The 23,766-nt window shown below is 39.2% G+C and overlaps 1 protein-coding gene across 4 annotated transcripts in view; it reads right to left on the bottom strand.

Moving 5' to 3' along the window:
• The window catches only part of rassf5 (Ras association domain family member 5), a 135,583-nt gene that overhangs the window by 9,887 nt on the left and 101,930 nt on the right, over positions 1-23,766 (bottom strand). For all 4 annotated transcript variants that reach the window (XM_028796695.2, XM_028796696.2, XM_028796697.2 and 1 more), the window contains one exon: positions 2,176-2,280. In XM_028796695.2, the coding sequence (XP_028652528.2) occupies positions 2,176-2,280 (105 nt within the window). The remainder of the gene's footprint in view (positions 1-2,175; positions 2,281-23,766) is intronic.

Below are 23,766 nucleotides of genomic sequence, written 5' to 3'. Positions count from 1 at the left end.
CAGGTTTGGACACCCACTGGGCTACATGGGAAGTGTGGCTCTGAAGGGTAGCCAAGCTGGAGGACTCCCTTCTCTTATGGTGGTTATGCCTGACCCGGAAGTGGTTCTTGGATGCAATGTTCTGGCACTTGAAGTACTCCTGAGTCCAGCATAAAAGAAGCCACCTAACCTAACTCTGCAGACTGGAGTTGGGAGAAGAGGTGAACAAAGCTTTTCTAGAAGGGATGGAGGAAGGAAAAAGAGAAAACAATTATGTTTATTGTGGAAGAGAACCTGTAAAGCTATCGTGAATAAAAGGTCTTTACAACCTAGGACTGGTGTGTGTGAGTGGATTTAATTAACAGTATATGGGCTTGGAAATTAAATCTCTTTAAAATAAATATAACCAGCAGCATGTTTCAGAACACACCTTTGAAAAGTACAGAAGCCAATCTTTGCTGGAAGCCACTAAAATGCCATTTTCCAGTGGCATTTGCAAGGCATTGAAAAATCATATTAACTAGTTTACATGTTAGTAAAGAATTTGAAAAAAATACAAAGTGCAAATAAGAAGTGGAACTGAAGTGTCTAATGAGGAAATGCATTAAACCTCACACTAATCAAATATTCTTTAGATTGTGGCAATCTCTTTAGACAGTACAACTATAATCACTAACCTAATGGACATATTATTTTTATGTTACATTTTAGACCACAGCATCCTTTTACAATAGTATTGTTAACCACAAGAAAAAATAATAATGGTGGACTAAAAATCAGAAAGTCTGCAGTGTGTGTTCATATGTATGTACTTTATATACAGGAGCCTACCTCTTCACATAATTCTGCTGTACATATTGCCATTACACTAATAAAATTAGAAACAAAAAACTTACATGTAATAGATTTCTAATCCACATGTTAAGAAATGTTAGATAAAAAAATAAAAGTTTTTATGTAAAAAAGAAACTACAAAATGAAATATATGAATTAAAACTGCTAAAAAACTGCACATCAACTTGCTCATGTCTCTCCTCAGTCTTAATAAGTTATACTGTTAAACAAGCTGTAAGAGGACTGACAGCAAAAAAGATACCATGATCAGTGAGCCAAAGGTTAGCAGACATAAATGGAGTAGAGCTGGACAGATCAATGTGCATCTTTGAGCTAACGCACATACTGTAGAGCTGGAAATCCCCTGAGGTATCGAAACAGCATTGTACAACAACTTCTTTTGTAATCAATCAGTATGGACAACCAGAAACACGTCACATATTCAAAAAGCGATGACTAAAACCGACAAGCAGTATAAAGTGGCCATGATGTCAACACATTGGACCTCCATGGAAAAATAAAATTGTTTTATTGGAGTTCTGATTAAAAACCAGCTGAAAAAGCTACACAAAATCTGTCTGGATGAGCACATTAGATGCACTTATCTTAATAATACAGAGCATGTGGCAGTACTTCATCAAAGTTATTTTTTCAACATGTGTGATTAAAAAAATAATTGTTGTAATTTGCATGAACATAATAGATATGAAGTATATCACAGTCAAATTAGGAAAGTGTGTCCGATAAGATTGTACAAGTTAGTTCTTTGGTGTTAATTAGTATATAGAAGTCACAGCCAAAAGATCTGATTAGTACCGTAATGTAATAAAAATAATTCATTACATTTATATAGCGCTTTTCTCAGTACTCAAAGCGCTATCCACACAGGGAGGAACCGGGAAGTGAACCCACAATCTTCCACAGTCTCCTTACTACAAAGCAGCAGCAGTGCAGCCTTTAAGGCACAGGCCTCACAAGTTCTTTGGCTCTAACATTTGGTGCTGTTTTTATGGCAGCCATGGATTTTAGAATGGCTTTATCTCATTTCCCACAAATAGAGTGTTTTGACAGTGAAATAATTTAAATCTTTAAAAGGATCTTTTCAGATAATAACACTGGCTGCCTCCTTGCTAGGATAAGGACATTCTAGTGGGTGTTGGTTATGACGCATGAACTGACAACCATGGGCACGTTCATCATCTCATGTTGTTTTGTGAGAGGGCTTGTGAATTGGCTTAACTTTGCACTGAATATACTGTATATTTTTGCTGCTTACTGCAGATATTGTTTTTTTTTACCGGTACTTTTTTCCTTGCAAAAGCAATATGTAGTTATTTATATAAAATATATAGGTAGCATTACCAATTTCATCCCAAGGCAGTCAGAGACTTCAGAATTGTAGTCTTCAATCTTCTTCTTAATTTCTTGATAGGAAAGTTCCTTTGGTATCTCTTGTTTGGCATCATTCTGAAACACAACAAGAGATACAAGGTTACAGCAAATTGTATTGTTTTAGGTGCTTATTTACTGTAGGACAGGCAGATTGCAAAGAAGAATCAATTAAAAATGCAGCCTATTACATTCTAAATATATCCATTTTCAATGCACTGGAAAGATTGCAACTTTTGACCTGCTTAAATGCCACAAAACCATCACTTTTCTGCAGTCTGACGTTTTTGTTATTTTACTGTTCCTCACTAATATGTGCCAGAAGACAGAGAAAGCTGACCTGTGTCAGACAGATATACTGCTAAGAGTGAGCTTCTTTAAGTCTTGAAAAATAAGTTCCCTAAATGTTAAACCTGAAAGTTAAAGTTCACCTCAACCCCAACCATGTCCTCTACGCTTATAAAAGAACCACTGCACAGTTGTTATCTGTGTAAAAAATGTAAACTACAAATCAAAATGTACGAAAAAATAAACCTGCTGCCAAACTCATGGGTTGAGTGCAAGGACCTACTGTTGGACGAACAAGCAACCCAGGAAACACAGGCAGCCACAGCACATCCTGTCAGGGAAGCAGGGCGGTCAGATATATTACTAAAGCAGCTACGATTGCCTCAGAGTAGCAGAATTCTCCCTCCCCCTGCCACCCGCTCAACCTCTGTACCTCTTTTTACTTTTATATACTGCACATTTAACATTTTGTCTGAAAGGGATGGGAATTTATTATAATGAAAATTGGTAAGGAATAGTCCATATGTGTACTTACATGTAAATATCACTTTAGTGATACAGCAGGAAATCCCTCAACAGAAGATTTTACAATGCAATACAACCAATTGTACTGTGTAATAACATAAAATCAAGTACATTAACTTATATTTATTATGTACACAAATAATGTAAAGCAAAGTGAACAGGAAATTGATTGAAATGAACAACATAAATAGTATTTAACTTGAAATTAAACACAAATGATGTAAAGAAGCTGCCTAGATGGACAGACTGGTATGGGGTGGCATAATGCCTCTGTGCACATCAATCTTTACAAATCTGTTGTGGTGTGTATTTGTGTTTAGCTGTTCATTTTTTCTGGCATTTTCTCTGGCAGTCAGCCATCTTCACTTCTGAATTTCTTTGAGTGTGTAAGTGTGTGTATGCTACTATGTGTGCATAAATGTAGATTTAAAAAAAATATGTATGTCAAAAACTACTTGTACAAAAATTTTGCAAATCAATAGGCCTGGTCCTATTTAAATTAAACAATTTCTATGGCAGTTATTGTTGGACATACAATAAGTCAAAACCATTTTTGAAGGATATAGAAATAAGTACTGGGCAAACTGGACCAGAATCAAAAGACCTGAAGTCTGTAACAAGGCAAACACAGTGTAATTTGTTTCAAAAACATACAGTAGTTCATATTTTTTCAGAAGTTACTGTTGTACATACACGTAGGTCTCCACCGACACAAAGCCAGCCACCATGCTAAAATCAAATTTTTTGATGTTCTAAACATCATTGAATTAGAATCTCAACTTAACTTGATATGTATTTTTTTTAACTCAACACCAAACTTCCATTTACATGGAAGCAAAAACTAATTTTGGATATCAGGGACGTCACAATTCCATACCATTGGCTAAACAGCCAAACCCAATATGGCGACTGGTCTGTGCAGGCCTAACTCCAAATTGTGTACACTTGGTGCACTGGGCTTAATTCATTCAAACCTTTGTAGACATCCCTTAAATGAGTATATTAGTGTATTGTGGTTGATACCAACTGTCCTAGTGACTGTATGCCCAAATGTATACCCTGTCCTTAAAACTCAGTGTATGTGACATATTGTGTAGTGAAAGGGAATTATCAAGTCGAGGAATGCTTACTTTGGGAGTAATATATGGCTGTAGGCTCCAAGATGTTTTTTTCTATATACTGTACACAACCAGGAAGACTTTTATTCTCATCCCGGGTGTTCGTAGACAGTCAAGTGCCCTGTTCTTATCTTTACTGATTTACATTGTATTTTTGTTTGGTTTGAAAGGCATTATCTAAAATAAAGACAGACTGATTAATCATGCAGTTTTGGCTTTTTTACAGGAGGTTTCCGTTATATGACTTTCAACCTCCTAAGATCCCAGATCTAATATCATCATCCATAATACACTATGATTGCATATAGCAATATCTGAGTAGTTGAAGTACCAGACAGGTTTAACTATTCCAAATTGTAAACTCCTATTTATTACTGTTCTTCTAAGGAAAAAGCCTGCGCTCCTCAGTTTGTTGCCACAATACTTTCACTTTACCTTAAACTAAGTTAAAAAAAAAAATGCCATTGTCAGCAGTTATTTATATAAAAACATTTTTAATCCTGCTTAATCCAATTCAAGGTTAAAAGGAACCACCTCTGGGCAGGATGCCAGTCATTGCAGAGCCCAGTCTGTAATCACACTGAGACAGTTTAGAATTACCAATTATCCTGGCATGCTGTCTTTAAGAAGTGAGAAGAAAAGCAGAATTCCTGGGAAAAACCCATTTAGACAGAAATCGGGTACGAAGCTGGATCCATGAGGCAGCAGGATTAATTACATTGAAAACAAAGTTGATTGATTCTGGACAGAGACTTTGTGGAATACCTACTAAGTTGGCCCTAGTGTATGTGTGTGCTAACCCTGTGATGCAATGGCATCTTGTCTAGAGATTGTTCCTGCCTAATGCCCTTTACTTGCTGAGATAGACTCAGGATGAATCAGGTTTGAAAGACAGATGGATGTAGGAGAAATTGCTCGTTAGAAATTTATTTTTGTACAGACTATCCTAATTCCAATTAACCCATCCATTCATCCATGATCCAACCCGCCTAACTACAGGGTCACGGGGGTCTGCTGGAGCCAATACCATCCAACACAGGGCGCAAGGCAGGAAACAAACCCCAGGCAGCGCGCCAGCCCACTGCAGTCCAACCTTTTCTGATATTTCAGTACAGAATCTTGCATTAAAAAGCGGTCAATATTCATACATCACTATTCCCAAAGTACACATTGAAATATCTTAATGTGGAATATATAAAATGGCATTTTTTATGTATATCATACATGTATTTTTCCATTAGGGATGTTTTTGTTTAGTAAATTTAAGGTAACATGCACAGCTGCACAGCTCCTGAACTTGTTGTTAAAATAAACACATTTTACTCTCAGATAGCATTTTTTTCAGAAGATAAGCTTAGAGATTTACAGCTACAGGGCAGTAACAATTAATAGCATATAAATATATATAAATGTACAGTACTGTATATGCTCTAAGGCTGGGATGAAATTGCCTTGGGCAAGAGTATTGTGACAGATGCATTGGATATGAATATAGTAATGTCCCAACATGCCACACGGTCACATTTGTAGCAGAAGGGGTCATTTTGATGCCGGTGTGGGCTGCTAGAGTAAGATGTACATTTGGTATATGTTTGTATCCCAGCCTAGTGAGTGGAGCTTGGCTTCCATCTACATCCATAAAATGTGGGTGTTGAGTTAATTGACTACTCTAAATTGAACCAGTGTTAGTAAGTGTGTGCAGACGTATGTCGTGTTACAGGCTAGTGATTCAAGCCTTCTTTTTGATGATATAGGGATAGGCTCTGACTCCCCAAAGGTCTGAACCTGATTACATGGTTTAGGAGATGATGTGAAAGTGGTGTGTAGCTGGCAAGAGTTTGGTATGAGCAAGATGGCAAGGAAAACAGAGAAATACACTGATTGTAGGAAAGGGCTTGTTATGCCAATGTAGGTTGCATGTTGGGTACCCCAAAATGACAACACATTCAAGACAGAGGGGAGGAGAGAACTGCAGCCTGGGGTCCCTCATATACTGTATGCTGGAGGGGATGGCAACCCAGCAAATGCCAGAAATACCTGCCCCTCTAAGACAGACACAGAGTGAGAGGTAAGAGGCAGAACAAGACTACTAACTGGAAAACTTGGAACTTGTAATTCAACGGTGAGCTCAGGAAGTGATAGCAGAAGGTACGTATTCCCTGGTACATCAACTAGAAGACACCTGTACCACTAAAAAAAATCAACTGCCTTTGTGCTTTATGCTTTTGGGCAAATGGATGAGTCACCTACTCAGACAGGGCATCGAGACCCAGGTATGTAGGCCCAGAAAATGTATACGGTCCTTGTTAAGCTTTTTGACCTGGACTTTACATTCTGCCCATATTCCCACTTTAAGAGTATTTATCCTGAAAAAAACACTGCTTCTTAACATTTCCCCTTCCTTTCATGATTTTGCCCTTCTGTTATTATGAACATACTCTGGTCATCAAGAGGTATTTTGAGAGGCAAAAATAGATAAAAATAAACCACAATCAAAACTTTCGTAAGGAATCCCACTTGTCTTAACTGCTGAAATTTTAAGGAAAACTTTGAGAGCGTCATTGGATGGTGCAGAACTTAGCAAGGCAGAGTCCCAGAGATGTGTATGTCCTTTATTTTATTCTGCCTTAATAAACCTACTATGAATAAACAGGTATATTTGTTATGTCTGACATATACAATGCTATATTGTTTTGACTGTGAATCTCAGAAATTACTTATCAGTTGGGTTTTACTCCTCTATGATCTTCAAAAACATTTTAATTATGTTAAAGGCTTTTAGTGTACAGACATTTATTCAATCTGTACACATTTTCATTTATATAGTTCACGTTTAAGATTTTCAGTCTTTCATTGTGTCTTTTTTTCTTAACTAAATAAAAATGAGCTGCAAATGTGAGTGAAAAGTAATGCCTCCACCATTATAAATCAACAATGAAAGGCAGCACAGTTGTCTGAAAAGTTGTGATACCGTGTTAAATGGCACTTATGCTACTGCATGTGATATGAAAGCATATGGTCAACACTCATTGGTGTGATTTGAGAAACACGTTGTAGTGTCATGGATTTTGAATTTTATATTTTGCCCACACAAACTTAATTTGAACTTAATTTTAAAAGGAGGTAATTAACATCAAAGCATCATCTCTTCCCAAATTGTACCTCACTTTTAAAACATCTCTGCAAATAAGATGGAAGACAAGGATGATGCCTCGGGCAGCATTGATTACTTTATAACCTGCAAACATATGGGCATCCCTGGGATTAGGAACTGCCAAATTGGTTTCCAGCTTGGGAAAGGAAGAAATGCCGGGCATACTTAAAAGATCAAAAACTTTAAGCAAAGTCATTTATCATATTGACAGCCAGCCAATGAAATGTGTGTAACATCACATGTTCAGGAATCCCACATGGAATTTTAAAAGAAATACAGCTTGTCTATGGGACAAAAGACAGAGCAACATCTGAAATAAAAACGAGCAACAACCAGAGAGCGATGTCAGGAGAGAGCAAGAGATATGCGACCATTTTCATCTGATCGTCAGCTAAAGCATCTTATGAACAATATCAATTGCTACATCAAAAGCCACCCAAGGACATTCATCTTTCACACTATTTTTTCATAAGCTTTTTTCTAAAGACTATATATATCCAGACTTTGCTGTCTACATTTTCTTTTATGCCTTCTTCTACTGGTATTATTGTACTTTAATAAATACCAAGTTGCTTTTAACTTTCTACAAATTGTCTTTATTTCTAGAGTGATTGAAGTAATAAAGTAAATATTTACAGTACCTGGAGAAGTAAGAAAGTGCAATATGATCCGAACTGTGAGGTTTATCGGCCGAGGACAAAGAGCTCTTTCCAATAGTGAACAGTGCGTTAAAGTAAGACATCAGTGGCTGATAAATGGCCTATAGCCAAGGATGTTGAGCCTTTGTATGTTTAAATATATGCTTGGAGACCAAAGTAATATTAAGGTCTGAGATATATCTAAGACATCATGCATTGTTTGTGCCCATGATAAGCAAGTCTCTTGAAGTACTAGGGAATGATGGATTGTGCATGTGTTATTCATACGGTACTTGTGTGGGTTAAAGTGCTAGAGAATAACACGCTGTGGGTCAGTGAGTGTGTGTATATGTATGTATGTGTGTGTTAATCTTAAGGTGTGAAAGCAGAGCAACCCAGTAATGAACCTGGTAAGTACACTTATCTCTGAAGAAAATAAGTAAAGGGTAAGTAGAGGGGAATACCATGATAATACACATGTAAAATTATTTTCAACTGCTGAAGGAGCTTCTCCAGTTAAAATTATCAATGTGTGTCTCTTGCTTACAATTGAGATGACATGAGCTAAGGGCATCATTTGACCAACAAGCACATTGTTTCAGCAAAGAAGTCAAACCACTACAGACCGCTTCGTGAGACAAACAAAAAAGATGATGACGTCTGACATCAACCAAAGAGTATGACAAGAAACAGGCTTATGAAATGATTTATTTCAACAATCTTTTGTGATGCAGATGGTGTTAATTGACAGGTTTCTCTGAACCTGGGACCACATCTGAATTAGAGCAGCAGATTGCAACACTTGTTTTCACACAAGAAGAATGATTTGCTGTAATATGACAGTGCTAAGGCACTCTTTGCAATCGACCAGAAGCTGAATTTCATTACATTACCTTTTCTGCTGTACAGTCAAGGACTGGCGTCATACTACTTTCATTATTTTTTCATAAATTACTGAAGATCTCTGCTGAGACCACTGGCCCATTCTGCCATTTAAGAATCTGGGAGTTATAGAAATGATTTTATAGCCACCAGTCTAATGGAAACATCTGGTATAATTTCTTAAGTAACTAAAAATGTGTTTAGTGGATTAACAAGACAGTATAATTATTTTGAATTACAGTAATAGGCGTGTATACTTATATTTATGCCTTAAAATGGCTTCACTTGACCTCTTTTTTGTCCATTGTTAGTCAAAAATGGAATTACAATTCTTCATTTAATTGATTAGAAGGAAACAATGAAAGTTTGGCTGAATGAGAACCTGCAAATGGCGATGCGGTCTACATCTTCTATAGTTTTCTGAAAACTGAAAATTTCTATAGTATTCTTTTCACACCAGTAACCCCGCGATTCTGGAAAGAATTGCAAATCCAAGAATGGCAGTCACTTTCTGTTCCCTCCAATATGTGGAGGAATGAAAAATCATGGAGGGTGGGTGTGTCCTGGGAAATTTTTCATTCAATTAAATAAACATATTTGTACTGAAGCGATTTCTTTCTGGAGCTGTGACTCATCTGGTTCTGGTGTTTCAGAAGCGCGTTGTAGGCGCCCTCGTTTATTGTTTTTATCCATGCTGTCTGGTTTTTGTTTTTCTATGGCTGTGTCGTCAGCTAGAAGTCGTTTGCTGACGGCGGCGGATTCGCGTGCTGAAGTGACGATGGCGGAGGACCCAGGCTTGGAGGGGCACAGTACTAAACGAAGGTGGTATATGTGGTGGTGTGGGCGGTCGCGTTCGGGCAGCGGTGGTAGTGTGTATGGCTTGCCTGTCGCCTCTGGCATCTGTGCATATATACTGTACAACCTGGCATGCACGCTTCACCTCAGGTTTAGTTTACAGGTCGTATCCACACGGGCTCATTTTTGTATTTCTAATCGTTGAGCTCTTTCTTTTTGGAGCAGTGACTCCTTTGCCTCTGCTGTTTCAGAAGCGCGTTGTGGGCACCTTCGTTCATTGTTTTTATCCATACGGGCTGGTTTTTGTATTTCCGTTAGTTGAACTCTTTCTTTTTGGAGCCGTGACTTCTTTGCTTTACAGGTTGTGTTGTTTGGGCGCATCCATGCGGTCTCGTTTTTGTTTCTTTTTATCCTTGCGGTCTCGTTTTTGTTTTTCTGTGGCTGTGTAGTTAGGTAGAAGTTACCGTTATGTGATTCAAATATGCCACACTGACTGCTGGCACAGTGGATTAGAGCAAGTTTAGTTTCCAGGTTGTGTTGTTTGGGCGCATCTATGCGGTCTCGTACAGGTTCTGTTGTTTGGGCGCCACCTACCGACTCTGGGAAGCCGCTGGGTTTGACTCTGGGGCGCTGAGGCGCTCTGGCGCATGCGCCTTTGTGCGTCCTGAGTCTGGCAGTTATTCCCGGGAAATTCTCAAATACTCCAAGATTACTGAAAGATACAATTGCTGCTAGTAGTTTTCTCCCAGTGGCCTATCAATGGTATCCTAAGCACCTCTGTTGGCTTCTCTTGGTCTGGTATAGCCACATTTCCACCCATGATTATATTCTTTTGGACTTTGAGGATGTATGTGGACTTAGTAAACCAAAAACATAGATCCTGCTGCACTACCAAGGTTCAATATAACCTCTGCAAAACATCTGCCAGTACACCATTTCACTAGTTAGTCTTAAGATCGCCTTCATACTCACTTGTGAACAAGGTCCCAAGGTACTTGAACTCCATCAAGAAAGGGAAGCTGCACAACCCTTACATGCAAGGACCAAACCATTATTTTCCAGAACAGGGTTAGGGATTCAGATGTGTTCATCCCATCTGGGGGCCATACTTTCTGGGCAGGTAAAAAAAGGTACTGTGCTGTTTACCACTTAGAGGTGAGCTGGCACAGGTCTATGGAGTACCTACTGGGATATACTGCGAATGACTAGCTCTCATCTCTTGTTGATCTTCTCCTGCATCTCAGGTCAGAAGAGGCCAGGAGCATAGAGTCTAAAGTGAAGCTGTTTAAATGCAAGACCTGCATGGGAGTGGAGTCTGGCGAGGCCACAGAAAATGACTTTTAGTATTTTATGAAGCCTAGGGTGGCACGTCATATTTTGTGCTTTCACCTGCTGTTTACAGACTCTTACAGGCAATGTGGTTGTAAAATATCTTACAAAGCAATAATATTACAAAATGAAGTAAATATAATAATAGAAACATCACAAACTAGAGAAGGTCAAATATGTACTGTGCACAACAGTTAACTACACAGACCATGAAAATAAAAGTAAAAATATAGAGGTGAAAAACCTGAAGTGACCAATTCTAAATAAAAAAAATGTTTTTTGCACTTCATTGTGATTTGAAATGTTCTGTGCTCCTGAAATGAGAAACAATCAAGCTAAAAGAACATGCATTAAGAGGAACAGCATTGCTATAATAAGACATTTTGAAACTTTAGATCTTTATTGTTACACAAAGTTGTACTAGGTAAACAGGTTAGAAAAATATTTTGGTTTGTTTAATAATAGGTTAAGTACCATGAAATATCTATATATATAATTCACTAAGCCGCCGCCAGAGCAAGCAAGACACCCATGAAAGCACGCAGAGCAAAGCAAGACACCCATGAAAGCACGCAGGAAGGGGCGTGGATTCACTAAGCCGCTGACAAGTAAGACACCCATGGTGCATGCAGGAAGGAGCCACGCCCACCAACTCTAAGACCATTGGATACGACGACAACTCGCAGAGCCACGGCCACCAACTCGGATGAGACGCCTCGGAAAAAACGCCGTCATTTATGTTCGTCTGTGCTACAGTAAACATGGACCTCTGAGTCACGTTGACTTTTCAGTTACGACGCACGACCGCGTGCACCATCTCAAACTGTTTTACACGCTACATACAGCAATTCGCATCTGAGACAAACATGCGTCTTCTTAGATGGTCCTGCAGGAACACGGAAGACATTTCCCCGCCCATGACCAGGCGGTGTGTATGCTTCGAGAACGAGGGTGGACGCGGCAGGACCATCTAAGAAGAGGCTGTGTATCGATATATATAATTCACTAAGCCACCGCCAGAGCAAGCAAGACACCCATGAAAGCACGCAGCGCTTTGAAAGCAGTCAACTCACAAAGCCCAGCCCACCAACTCACGCCCACCAACTCGAGCACGCGTCTACCCACGCTCTCAAGGCATTCATGGTGCCTGCTCATGTGCCCAGACGGAACAGCTCACTTTCGTCTCTGCTACAGTACACATGCACCACTGAGCCATGTTGACTTTTCATTATTCTTTTCGGTTTCAGCTGCATTTCCATATATAATCCACCAAGTCCTCCGACCGTGGGAAACAAACGACAGAGCATCGCCCAAGAACTCGAACCGCTAGAGAGACACGCCCACCAACTCTAAGAGCACCAACTCTAATACGTCTGCCCGCCTGACTGTTACCAGTGTTCACCGCAATGTACTGGAGTGTAAAACCATCACAACTATCAGAAGCTGTCTATATCTAAGAAGATATATAGATACTCATTATTCCCCGGCACGTGTCCACCCACGCTCTCAAGGCATTCACAGTGCCTGCTCATGTACTCGAACACAACAACTCGCCACACACAAATCTTGCTTTATTTGACTCAACACGGGAAACCTCACCCTGCCCGGACACGGAGAGGCTTGACAGATTGATAGCTCTTTCTCGATTCTGTGCGTGGTGTTGCATGGCCGTACTTAGTTGGTGGAACGATTAGTCTGGTTAATTCCGAAAACGAATGAGACTCCCTCCTGCTTAATAGTTACGCGATCGCTAAGCGGTAGGTGTCCAACTTCTTAGAGGGACAAGTGACTTTCAGCCACGTGAGATTGAGCATTAACAGGTATGTGATGTCCGGTACTGCACGAGCGCTACACTGAATGGATCAACGTGTGTCTACCCGGCGCCGACAGGCGTGGGTAAGCCGTTGAACCCCATTCGTAATGGGCACTGGGGCTTGCAATTGTTCCCCACGAACGAGGAATACCCACTGAGTGTGGGTCATACGCTCCCTCTGAATACGTCCCTGCCCTGTGTACGCACCCCACCCCTTTCCTACTACCATGGTCGGGTGACTTGGTGGATTATATATAGAAAAGCAGCCGGAACCGGAAAGAACAATGAAAGGACAACGTGGCTCAGAGGTGCACAGATGACAGCGACTCAGGTGAGGAGTTGGGGGCAGCAAGTCTTTGATAGGCTGCAACAAAATGATGAAAGAACGGGCGCATTTTTTTCACACAAGCTGGGTGGGTGGGTGTTAGTTAATAAGTTACTTGAAGGATTTCAAGATTTAATATACACAAGCGGTAACACTGCAAGAGAGAGAGAGCAAGCAAGCGACACACACACACACATACAGGCACACGCAAGAGAGAGTGAGTGCTGGACGCATAAGAATATTAATACTTCATTACATTGATATACCGGTGTTTTCAGTATTCAAAGCGCTATCCACACAGGGAGGAACCGGGAAGCAAACCCAAAATCTTCCACAGTCTCCTTACTGTAAAGCAGCAACACTACCACTGCGCTACAAGGCAGAGAACGCAGTTAAAGAATGTACCGGGCTCGATTTTATTTTCACTTCTGTTTGGACAACTGTGTCGTTCAGAAAGTGTTCACCCATCAATACATAATTATGCGGCGTATGCTACGCCGCGGGTTGGCTAGTGTCAAATAATTCTGAACTATAGTAGTTGTCAAAAGTTTTAGCAATGACACAAGTGTCGTGTTTTGCAAAATTTGCTGCTTCAGCATTTTCAGATTATTTTTTACATGTTTCTATGGTATACTGAAGAACAATTATAAACATTTCATAAGCTTCAAAGGCTTTTATTGGCAAATACATCAAATTTATGCAAAGAGTCGATATTTACAGTGTTGACCCTTCTCCTTCATAACCTCTGCAATTCACTCTGGCATCCTGGATATCAGCTTCTGGGCCAAATCCTGACTGATGGAGATCAATTCTTGCCTTTTTAGTGCTTGGAGATGATCACAATTTGTGGGCTTCCGCTTGTCAACCTGCTTTTTGAGAAATTACCGCAGGTTCCCAATGGGATTAAGATCTGGGGAGTTTCCTGGCCAAGGGTTCAAACTTTCAATGTTATAATCTCCAAGCGACTTTATTATCACTTTTGCCTTGTGATAGTTGGGAGAAGTTGCTGTAGGAGGACGTTTTCATTCCATTCTTTATTTACGGCAGTATTCTTGGGCAGAATTGTGAGTGGGCCGACTTCCTTGGATGAGAAGCAACCCCAACACATGGATTGTCTCAGGATGTTTCAGTGTAGGCACAACACTGGATTCTTAGTTGCATTCCTCTTTTCTTTCTCCAGACAATTGATATTCCAAATGTCCCGAACAGTAGTAAGGAGGATTCATCCGAATAAAAAACTTTTCACCAGTCTTCTGCAGTCCAATCCTTGCATTTCCTGTAGAATTTTAGTCTGTCCTTGATGGTTTTCTTGGAAAGAAGTGGCTTCTTTGCTGCCTTTCTTGACACAAGGCTGTTGTCCAAAAGTCTTTGCTTCACTGTGCGTGCAGATGCACTCACATCCACTTGCTGCCAATACTGAGCAAGCTCTGCACTGGTGGCAACTTGATTCAGCAGCTGACTCCTCAGGAGGAGATGGTCCTGGCATTTGCTGGACACTTTAAGCTGATCATTTTGTGCCAGGGCCAAAATAAGTGAAAATGTGTTTTTGTGATAAAGTTAACTTTTTATGCTAATAAAGCTCTTTGCAATAAATTAATATGCATCTGATTACTCCGCACAATAATATAAAAATAATGTGAATTCCATCCATCCATTATCCAACCCGCTAGATCCTAACTACAGGGTCACGGGGGTCTGCTGGAGCCAATCCCGGCCAACACAGGGCACAAGGCAGGAAATAAACCCCGGGCAGGGTGCACACACACACACACACACCAAGCACGTACTAGGGACAATTTAGAATCACCAATGCACCTAACCTGCATGTCTTTGGACTGTGGGAGGAAATCGGAGCACCCAGAGGAAACCCACGCAGACACGGGGAGAACATGCAAACTCCACGCAGGGAGGACCCGGGAAGCGAACCCAGGTCCCCTAACTGCGAGGCAGCAGTGCTACCCACTGTGCCACCGTACCGCCATAATGTGAATTGCCACCACAAAAACTGAAGAAACAAATTTTGCAAAATGCAACATTTGTGTCACTGTCAAAACTTTTGACCAATACTTTACACTGGAAGCTATGGAGTCAGCTTAAGAGTTAAATGGTCATAGCACTTGGGACGTGGACTGACATGGGATGTTCAATGGAGGATAAATTATACATAATAATATAGACATATATCTCGCATGATGATTCTGAATAATAGAAAAGTTTAAATAATGAAAATTATAATTCACATGCTGCAAAAGGTTGAAAAATATGAACAAGCAGTCCATAATAAGAATAAAATCATAATGTACTCTTGTACTAGTCTGCTGAAAGACTTGACTGAAGGCTGTAATTAGAAAAGTTAAGAATACAAAAACATATATTCTACTTCAAAAAATGCCTAGAACGGTTATCAATAAGATAACTGAAAGAGGAAGACTGAAAAAAATCATAAAGCAGCATGTCGGGGATGAGCTACACTTAGACTGGATGGCTTTATTTGACTGGAATCCTATTGTTACAAACATCTGGGTCAAGTGTCAAAAGGTAGAGGATTGCACGGTACTTTATTTTTTTTTCAGTCTTGCACCCAGCCACTTCTGACAAAACTCCATCCTATTTCCGCCCACTCTCTACCACTCTCACAAAACGTTCCATCTTCCTCTCTTTGCATTCCCACTTTCCACTCTTCTGAACAAACATAAACTGATCATGTCACTTAATTATTTTGTTAATTACCTAAGAAATAACTAGGATTTCCATCAACTTATAAATTTGCATCCTTAATAAAAATCAATTTCTAATATTATTAAAATGAAAACAAAAACGGACTACTTAAGGAAACCACTTACACTGCCCATTGACCTTGAGACCCAGTAGCATCATTCACTACCTGAAAATTCAATTCAGTCCAAGCAAAAAATATCAAAACTGATCACAAAGTTAAAATATGTGCCTGCTCACTGCTGCTCACTCTGACTGCTCCTGCCCACTACACTGCTTCCTAATAAACTCATTCCAATCTCCTAAAATAAGCAAGTCATTTGAAATCAATTAACAGGGGATTTTTAATTTAGTGAAAACAAATCTGTAATTTTCAGCATTAAGTCTTTACCAGCTACAAAATCACAAAAACACGTATATTGGAAAGCAAACAACACATTTCTCTGTTCCTTCTTGCTTAATGATATTTTCTCACAACTTCATTTAGCCTGGGAACATTACAAAAGCATTTCCCACCAAGGTGGAGGTACTGGATTTATGTCCAGTGTACCTAAAAACTTTGCCACATTTTTCAAAGAGCAGATATTTCAGCTTCTTTCTTCATCTTTAAAAACCTGGTCCACAGATCTGTTTCTATTTTTTTCCTGTGCAGTACTGACCAGTATTAGTTACCCTGTGCATATTTGATGGCTCAATTTTTCTCAATTTACACAATAAAACACTACATAAAATATAGCCAGTCATCTCACATTAGCCATAGCTGTGTGGAATCTGCATGAAAAAATGTAATTGTATTACATCAAAATATTCATCAAACATACTGTAAAATACTGGGAAAATTAGTTTTTAATCTTCTAGAAGTTTTTAGCAGGCAAAAGTCTAATTTTTTTTTGGTTGACTGAACATAAACCTTACAATTTACAAATACTCATATCAAAAATTAGCCAGATAGAACAGTTTTTTTAGCATTTTCTTAGATGTTAGTGTCAGGTAAGATGTAGAAACAGAGCAGAAGCTCTCATATGAAAATTCAGTTTTCCTGGGTTTGTCCAACTGAAGAGTTCAAAAGCAGCCAGCTGTAATTCAAGTTATTCTTCAAAATGATCCAGGAGGAGTTACACATCAGGTTTTAAGGCAGCCGTAAGGCAATATAAGTAGGCAGAGCCTACACATGCACTGCAGTTTGGGTGATTCACAGTTCGGTGTCACTGCAGCATATCACCTCAGCCCTGCTCCCTATGCAACACCAAGCAGATGTGACACTTCCATATTCAATGCAAACCTTGTCTGATTAGCCAGATGTTTAACTGATCCCAAAGAATTTTCAGTCTTTATCTGTTTCATAATATGGTTGTTTTATCTTTCTCTCTCTCCTGATGCTCACAGCGAGCCCTTATTTGACATCATTCAAAGCACAAGGTAGCCCATATTTCTCTGTAACTGTAAGAATGGCAAGGCCAAGTGATTTCAGCTATTGCCTCATGGAGTGCCAAGCAGTACATTCATTTTATTTGTTAATAACCTAGACATAACACAACAATAAGGATGCAGCATGTGAGATGTTACCAAAATAATTCAATATTTAATCAGCTGTGAAGTCACCAGGTAGACTTTCCAGGTGTTACTATTTTTCCCTGAGGACATATTATTTATGATATGGAAAGAACAGTAAGAATATACACAAATTATTTCTTAAACTAGAATCCATTCAACTCACATGAAGTTCTGCCCTTCACATGTGAACTGCAGTCACCACTAATCCATGGTCTCATTCTTTTGTGTCAGACAGTAAGGTTAGACATCATTGTGAGTTGTGACCAGAAGAAGGCAGTGAAAATGAAGTAAATTTCAGAGGAATGGGGAAAGCTTATAGGGACAGGAATAAGGTCAGTTTGGCTGTCTGCCATTATACAGAGAACTTCTCTGCTCTTACAAGAATCAGGATCTACTGTTTTCCTTGTGCTTGCTCTTAGCTTCCTTTACTTTCATTTACAGATCCCTGGAGGAATTCCTGAGCTTTTGTGAGGCAATTTTACTGTGAGACATAGGAGTCTAAATTTATCCTCTAGTTTCCTAAGTAGTACAATAATTTTCATTAGAAAACAAAAGCTACCCAGAAAACAAAATGTCTCCAAGTCAACTTCATGTGATGTTTCTGATGGAGCAAGCTGGCATAAATCTGAGTGAAAGGATACATGACCATTCAAGACAAACAAGATGAAATCTTATAACTTAGTGAAACAATTTAAGAGCAGAATTTAGTTTACAATTCAGATGTTTTTGCCTTTGCCAGAAAATTTGCAGCCCAAGATTCTATAGTTTTTTTTAAATATAATACAGCAAAGAGACATGCAAAACAAACATGGAATATAATGTAGAAATCAATTTAAAATTTTAAGGGTACAATATTAAGGTAATACCAAATCAAAATTAATAAATATTTGAAAAACTAATTCTACAAAACATAATTCAGCTCCATTATGACCATAAATAAAGCTATTGAATAAGTAGCTAATATCAAAACAAAAGCAATTAGCCAATTGTTAATGATAGCAGATATGTCATTTAAAATGCTAAAAAACTAGAGAATAGATGGAGACCAGCTATCTTGCAGGTTTACCAAGCAGCAGTAAGCAGCAGTTTTAAAAGTTATCTAGTCCATCTAGTCTGCTCTGAATATCATTACAGATTAACACATAAAAACAGAATCAGGCCTTGTGTACCATTTAGAACAGAAGCTACATTCAGCAAACTTGAAATATGAACTGACATGTAAAATAACTCCTAACTAAAGAAGAGTTCAGATTCCAAGTTAGGCATGAGATTTAACTGTGCAGCATTAAAATCATTTACTTGTACACCCTGCCTTATTAATTTAATTTTAATTGTTTTCTTCATCTTTCGGTTGCTCCTGTTAGGGGTCACCACAGCGGATCATCTGTTTCCATATTTTCTTGTCCTCTGCATCTTGCTCTGTAACATTCGCCACCTTCATGTCCCCTCTCACCACATCCATAAACCTCGTTTTAGGCCTTCCTCTTTTACTCTTGCCTAGCAGCTCCATTCTTAATATCCTTCCCCCATTAAACCCAGCATTTTTCCTTTGCCAATGTTCAAACCAACTCAATCTCGCCTCTCTGGCTTTGTCTCCAAACCATCCAACCTAAGATGACCCACTAATGTACACATTTCTAATCCTGTCCATCCTCGAGCTCTGTCTACTGTCTTTTCATTAGTGACACAGTCTCCAACCCATATAACATAGCTAATCTTACTACTGTCTTGTAGACCTTCCCTTTCACGCTGGTACCCGTCTGTCACAAATCTCTCCTGACACTCTTCTCCACCCATTCCACCTTACCTGCACTCTTTTCTTCACCTCTCTTCCATACTTCCCATTACTCTGTACTGTTGATCCCAGGTATTTAAACTCATCCACCTTCGCCAACTCTACTCCCTGCATCCTCACCATTTCTCTGACCTCCCTCTCATTTACACACATATATTCTGTCTTACTCCAACTGACCTTCATTCCTCTCCTCTCTAGGGCATATCTCCACCTCTCCAGGGTCTCCTCAACCTGCTCCCTACTCTTGTTAGAGATCACAATGTCATCTGCAAACATCATAGTCCATTGAGACTCCTGTCTGATCTTGTCTGTCAACCTGTCCGTCACAATTGCAAATAAGAAAAAGGGCTCAGAGTCAGTCCCTGGTGTAATTCCACCTCCACCTTGAACGCATCCATCACTCCTACTGCAGACCTCACCACTGTAATACTTCCCTCGTACATATCCTGTACAACTCTTACATACTTCTCTGCCACACCTGACTTCCTCATACAATACCACAACTCCTCTCGAGGCACCCTGTCATATGCTTTCTGTAGGTCCACAAAAACGCAATGCAACTCCTTCTGGCCTTCTCCGTACTTCTCCATCAACACCCTCTGAGCAAACATTGCATCTGTAGTGCTCTTTCCTGGCATGAAAACATACTGCTTCTCACTAATTATCACCTCACTTCTTAACCTAGCTTCCACTACTCTTTCCCATAACTTCATGCTGTGACTGATCAATTTTATCCCTCTATAGTTACTACAGCTCTATACATCATCCTTATTCTTACAAATTGTTACCAGTACACTTCTTCTCCACTACTTAGGAATCATCTCACTTTCTAAGATTTCATTAAACAATCTGGTTAAAAACTCCACTGCCATCACTCTTAAACACCTCCATGCTTCCACAGGTCATCTGGACCAACTGCCTTCTCATTCTTCATCCTCTTCATAGCTGTCATTACTTCCTCCTTGCTAATCCGTTGCACTTCCTACTTCACTATCTCTACATCATCCAACCTTTTAATAACAATTGGAAATTTTTGATTTCTAAAATAAAACTCACCAGCTATATTGAATAAGTTTCCCTTAAAGTGAAAAACTCACTTGCTGTATTTGCAACACCCATTTTTATCATTATTCAATAGATCTTTATTGAAAGACCCAGTCTAATGTGCTGAAAGTGAAAACTGTCAAAACTTCATTGAATGCAGTAAATCATTGATGTACACCAAAATATCCTTAGCAGTTACAAACTATTTTCAAATATATAATTTCTTTTAAAAGTACTTGAACAATGAATAATCTAAAACTTTACTGTCATCTTAATCAATACAAACTGTTCAGTCTGGCTACTTATGATTCAGAAACAGTGTTTTCTTATGTTGCAAATGGCATAATATCTTCTAATGAAGAAAATGTTACAGTTCTTATGCATTTTAATTTGGGTACATCAAGTCAATTTCAGTATGTGTAAGAATAGGATGGAAGTACCCCATTATCATGTTTTGAAGTATGGTGTTCGCTATAGACTCAATACTGGATCTATTACTCTTTCACATGCTTATACTGAGAGAGATAGTTAAAAAACACTCAGCTGTATCTGAATCAGCAATAACATGTCTTTAAATATCCAATCAAACAATAAATATATAAACATAACCAGACTTTATGAATTAGTGGGATTGCTGCGGAAAATTATAAGACACTATTAGTTTTTAACTCAGGGGACCATGAACTTGAACTCTGTCAAATCAGCATGAAAACTATCCAATGCTGCCTTTTCAAACTAAGAAACACAGGACCAATAAAGTTTTTTCTCACAATGCTGGATACAAAGAAGTTAAGTCAGGCATTTATTTCAAGCAGAACACATTTAACTAACTGTTCAAATCATGTTGTGACTCTCATTCATAGCATAACAAACATGACAATTGTCACACACGGTCTGGTGAGTACCTTAAAGTACTAAATTTAAAGAAAGGTCCAGTTCTACACCTCTGGTTTTCTGCAATTCAGGAGCTCAGCTGAACAACCAAATGGATTGCACATTTATGTCACTTGCTTTACTTCACAGTTGTTCATTATTTAAATCAGATAACCCTCCTACAAGCCTAATCTTAACCTTAGTGTAATTGGGCGTATCGTGTAATATCCCTAACATTTAAGTCAAGGCGATGACCTCCTCAACAGAGCAGAGCTCTGGAGTTCTGCAGTTAGACCTATAGGAAGAACAATGAAGTTACCTTGCCTCTGCCTTAGAATCCTCATTTTCAGGCAAGAAAATGGAAGGCAAGTTGGAAGTCAGTGTCAATTGACCATCCAGAAGATTAGAGAACACACATGTGCTTCTGGAATGTTCGATTCCAACAGGGAATCACTGTTTTACTTATCAAAACTCTTGCCACAATTATTTGTTTTGCAGATGTTTTTATTAAAAGCAACTTACAAAGGAGGTCAACATAATTGAATAACATCAGTCTAGGGTCTTGAACAAGTGTAGCAGGACACATTACAAATGTTAATCACCACAAGCAAAGAGCTATGAAGCTAGCATAAAAATCCCGAGCAAAATAAAAAAAAAAAATTATCAACCGCTTCTTGAAACACATTGAGGGAGTCAGCAGTTCAGATGGGGGTCGGCAGCTTGTTCAGCCATAATCTTTCCTCTAATAGACAATTTAAATGGCTTTTGCTGACTTAAGATATTTTATCCATTTACACATTCCAGGATGTATGTAATGAATGCAAGATGCAGATCTTCTAAAAATTGTAAAAATAAATAAAACTGCTGAGGTGGTTGAGTCTTTGCAAACAAAGCCCTTTAAATTATGGAAAATTATAAAACAGGTAAAGGTTATTCCCACGCAGAAAACTGAAAATAATGCTAACGACGCAGTGTTTTGGCTATAAAGCCTCCTCCAATGGAAAGATCTGCCTGGTAGTAAAAGGAATGGTCTCAGAAATGAATCCACACTGAAAATTCATGAATTTAATTTAGTGTAGCCTTATCAGAGCTGCCACAACTATGCTTGTTATATTCAAAAATCATAGCTTGGCAATCATTAAAAACCTCTTCTATTCTATTTATCTTCTGTATTCTATTGTGCCATTGCAGCTTTACCAAGCTACTGTTCCTTTTAATAGAGTACAACATCAGCATACTGGAAACCTTCGGAATCAGCAGTTACTGACCCAACACCAGACCATCTTCTTTTTATTGCAACAATATACTGAATTATGTATAGTTGTGGACTTCAGAATGCAAGCAATTCAATTTTAAAATGCCTGGAAGGGATAGGGTACCTACATTAGCTTAGTTTACTAATTTATACTGTCAATTAGAGTTCTTCTTTTTATCTGTTTCATTGTCAATCAGTATGAGTTTGATGATCCCACTTGATGTTTCCCACTTCTACCTTATTCCAGTGACCAGTCTCCCCACACCATCCCTACTACAGAAACAACTCCTACCATGTCAACTGGAATGGCTACTGACAAATGACCATCAGTGTGGACTATCCATAACCGAAGACCAAGTAAGGAGACAACTGGTTAAGTTGCACACAGGAAAAGCTGCAGTACCAGATGGAGTCAATCCTCGACTTCTTAAGGCCTGTGCTGACCAACTTTGTGGTGTCCTCTGTCACTTGTTCAGTCTGTCCCTAAGGCTTCAGAAAGTGCCACTGCTGTGGAAAACATCCTACATTGTTCCTGTTCTAAAGAAAGCAGGCGCCTCTTCACCTAATAACTCCAGACCAGTAGCACGTATGTCTCACGTCATGAAGACCTTTAAGAGACGGTCCTGGACTACATGAGTCATCTTGTGGTAGACCACCTGGACCCACTGCAGTTTGCATATTGGACAAAAATTGGAGTGGGTGATGCTATTATATATCTGCTCTACAAGGCTTATTTTCACCTGGACAAAGCTGGCAGCAGTGTGAGGATTCTGTTCTTTGATTTCTCTCCTTCAATAACATTCAGCCATCCCTGTTACAGGCTAAAGTCAGAGATATGCAGATATGCCTATAGCACCATGGATAAACAACTACTTGTCAGGCAGACCGCGATTTGTGAGATTCAAGGACTGTGTCTCTGATATGTACAGTATGTGAGCAACACTGGAGCACCACAAGGAACAGTCCTGTCTTCTCTTCTCTTTAGTCTATACACCTAGACTATAAATATAACACTAAGTCTTGTCACTTATACAGGAGTCAGGTGGAAAAGTTTGTTTATTGGTGCAAAGAGAACTGTCTGCATCTTAACATCAGCAAAACTAAGGAACTGGCTATGGACTTTCGCCGCACCAAAGAGCCTCTATGTTCAGTCACTTCTCAAGGAGTGGATGTAGAGGTGGTACACTCCTACAAAGTACTTGGGGATCCACATTAATGACAGGTTGGACTGGTCTCGGAACACAAAGGAACTACAGTGATCCCTCGCTATATCGCGCTTCGCCTTTCGCGGCTTCACTCTATCGCGGATTTTATATGTAAGCATATTTAAATATATATTGCGGATTTTTCGCTGCTTCGCGGGTTTCTGCGGACAATAGGTCTTTTAATTTCTGGTACATGCTTCCTCAGTTGGTTTGCCCAGTTGATTTCATACAAGGGACGTTATTGGCAGATGGCTGA

The sequence above is a fragment of the Erpetoichthys calabaricus genome, chromosome 3 (assembly GCF_900747795.2).
Source record: "Erpetoichthys calabaricus chromosome 3, fErpCal1.3, whole genome shotgun sequence".
Taxonomy (NCBI): Eukaryota; Metazoa; Chordata; class Cladistia; order Polypteriformes; family Polypteridae; genus Erpetoichthys; species Erpetoichthys calabaricus.
Note: the sequence above shows the minus strand (reverse complement) of the source record. Positions and strands in the feature narration are given on the sequence as shown.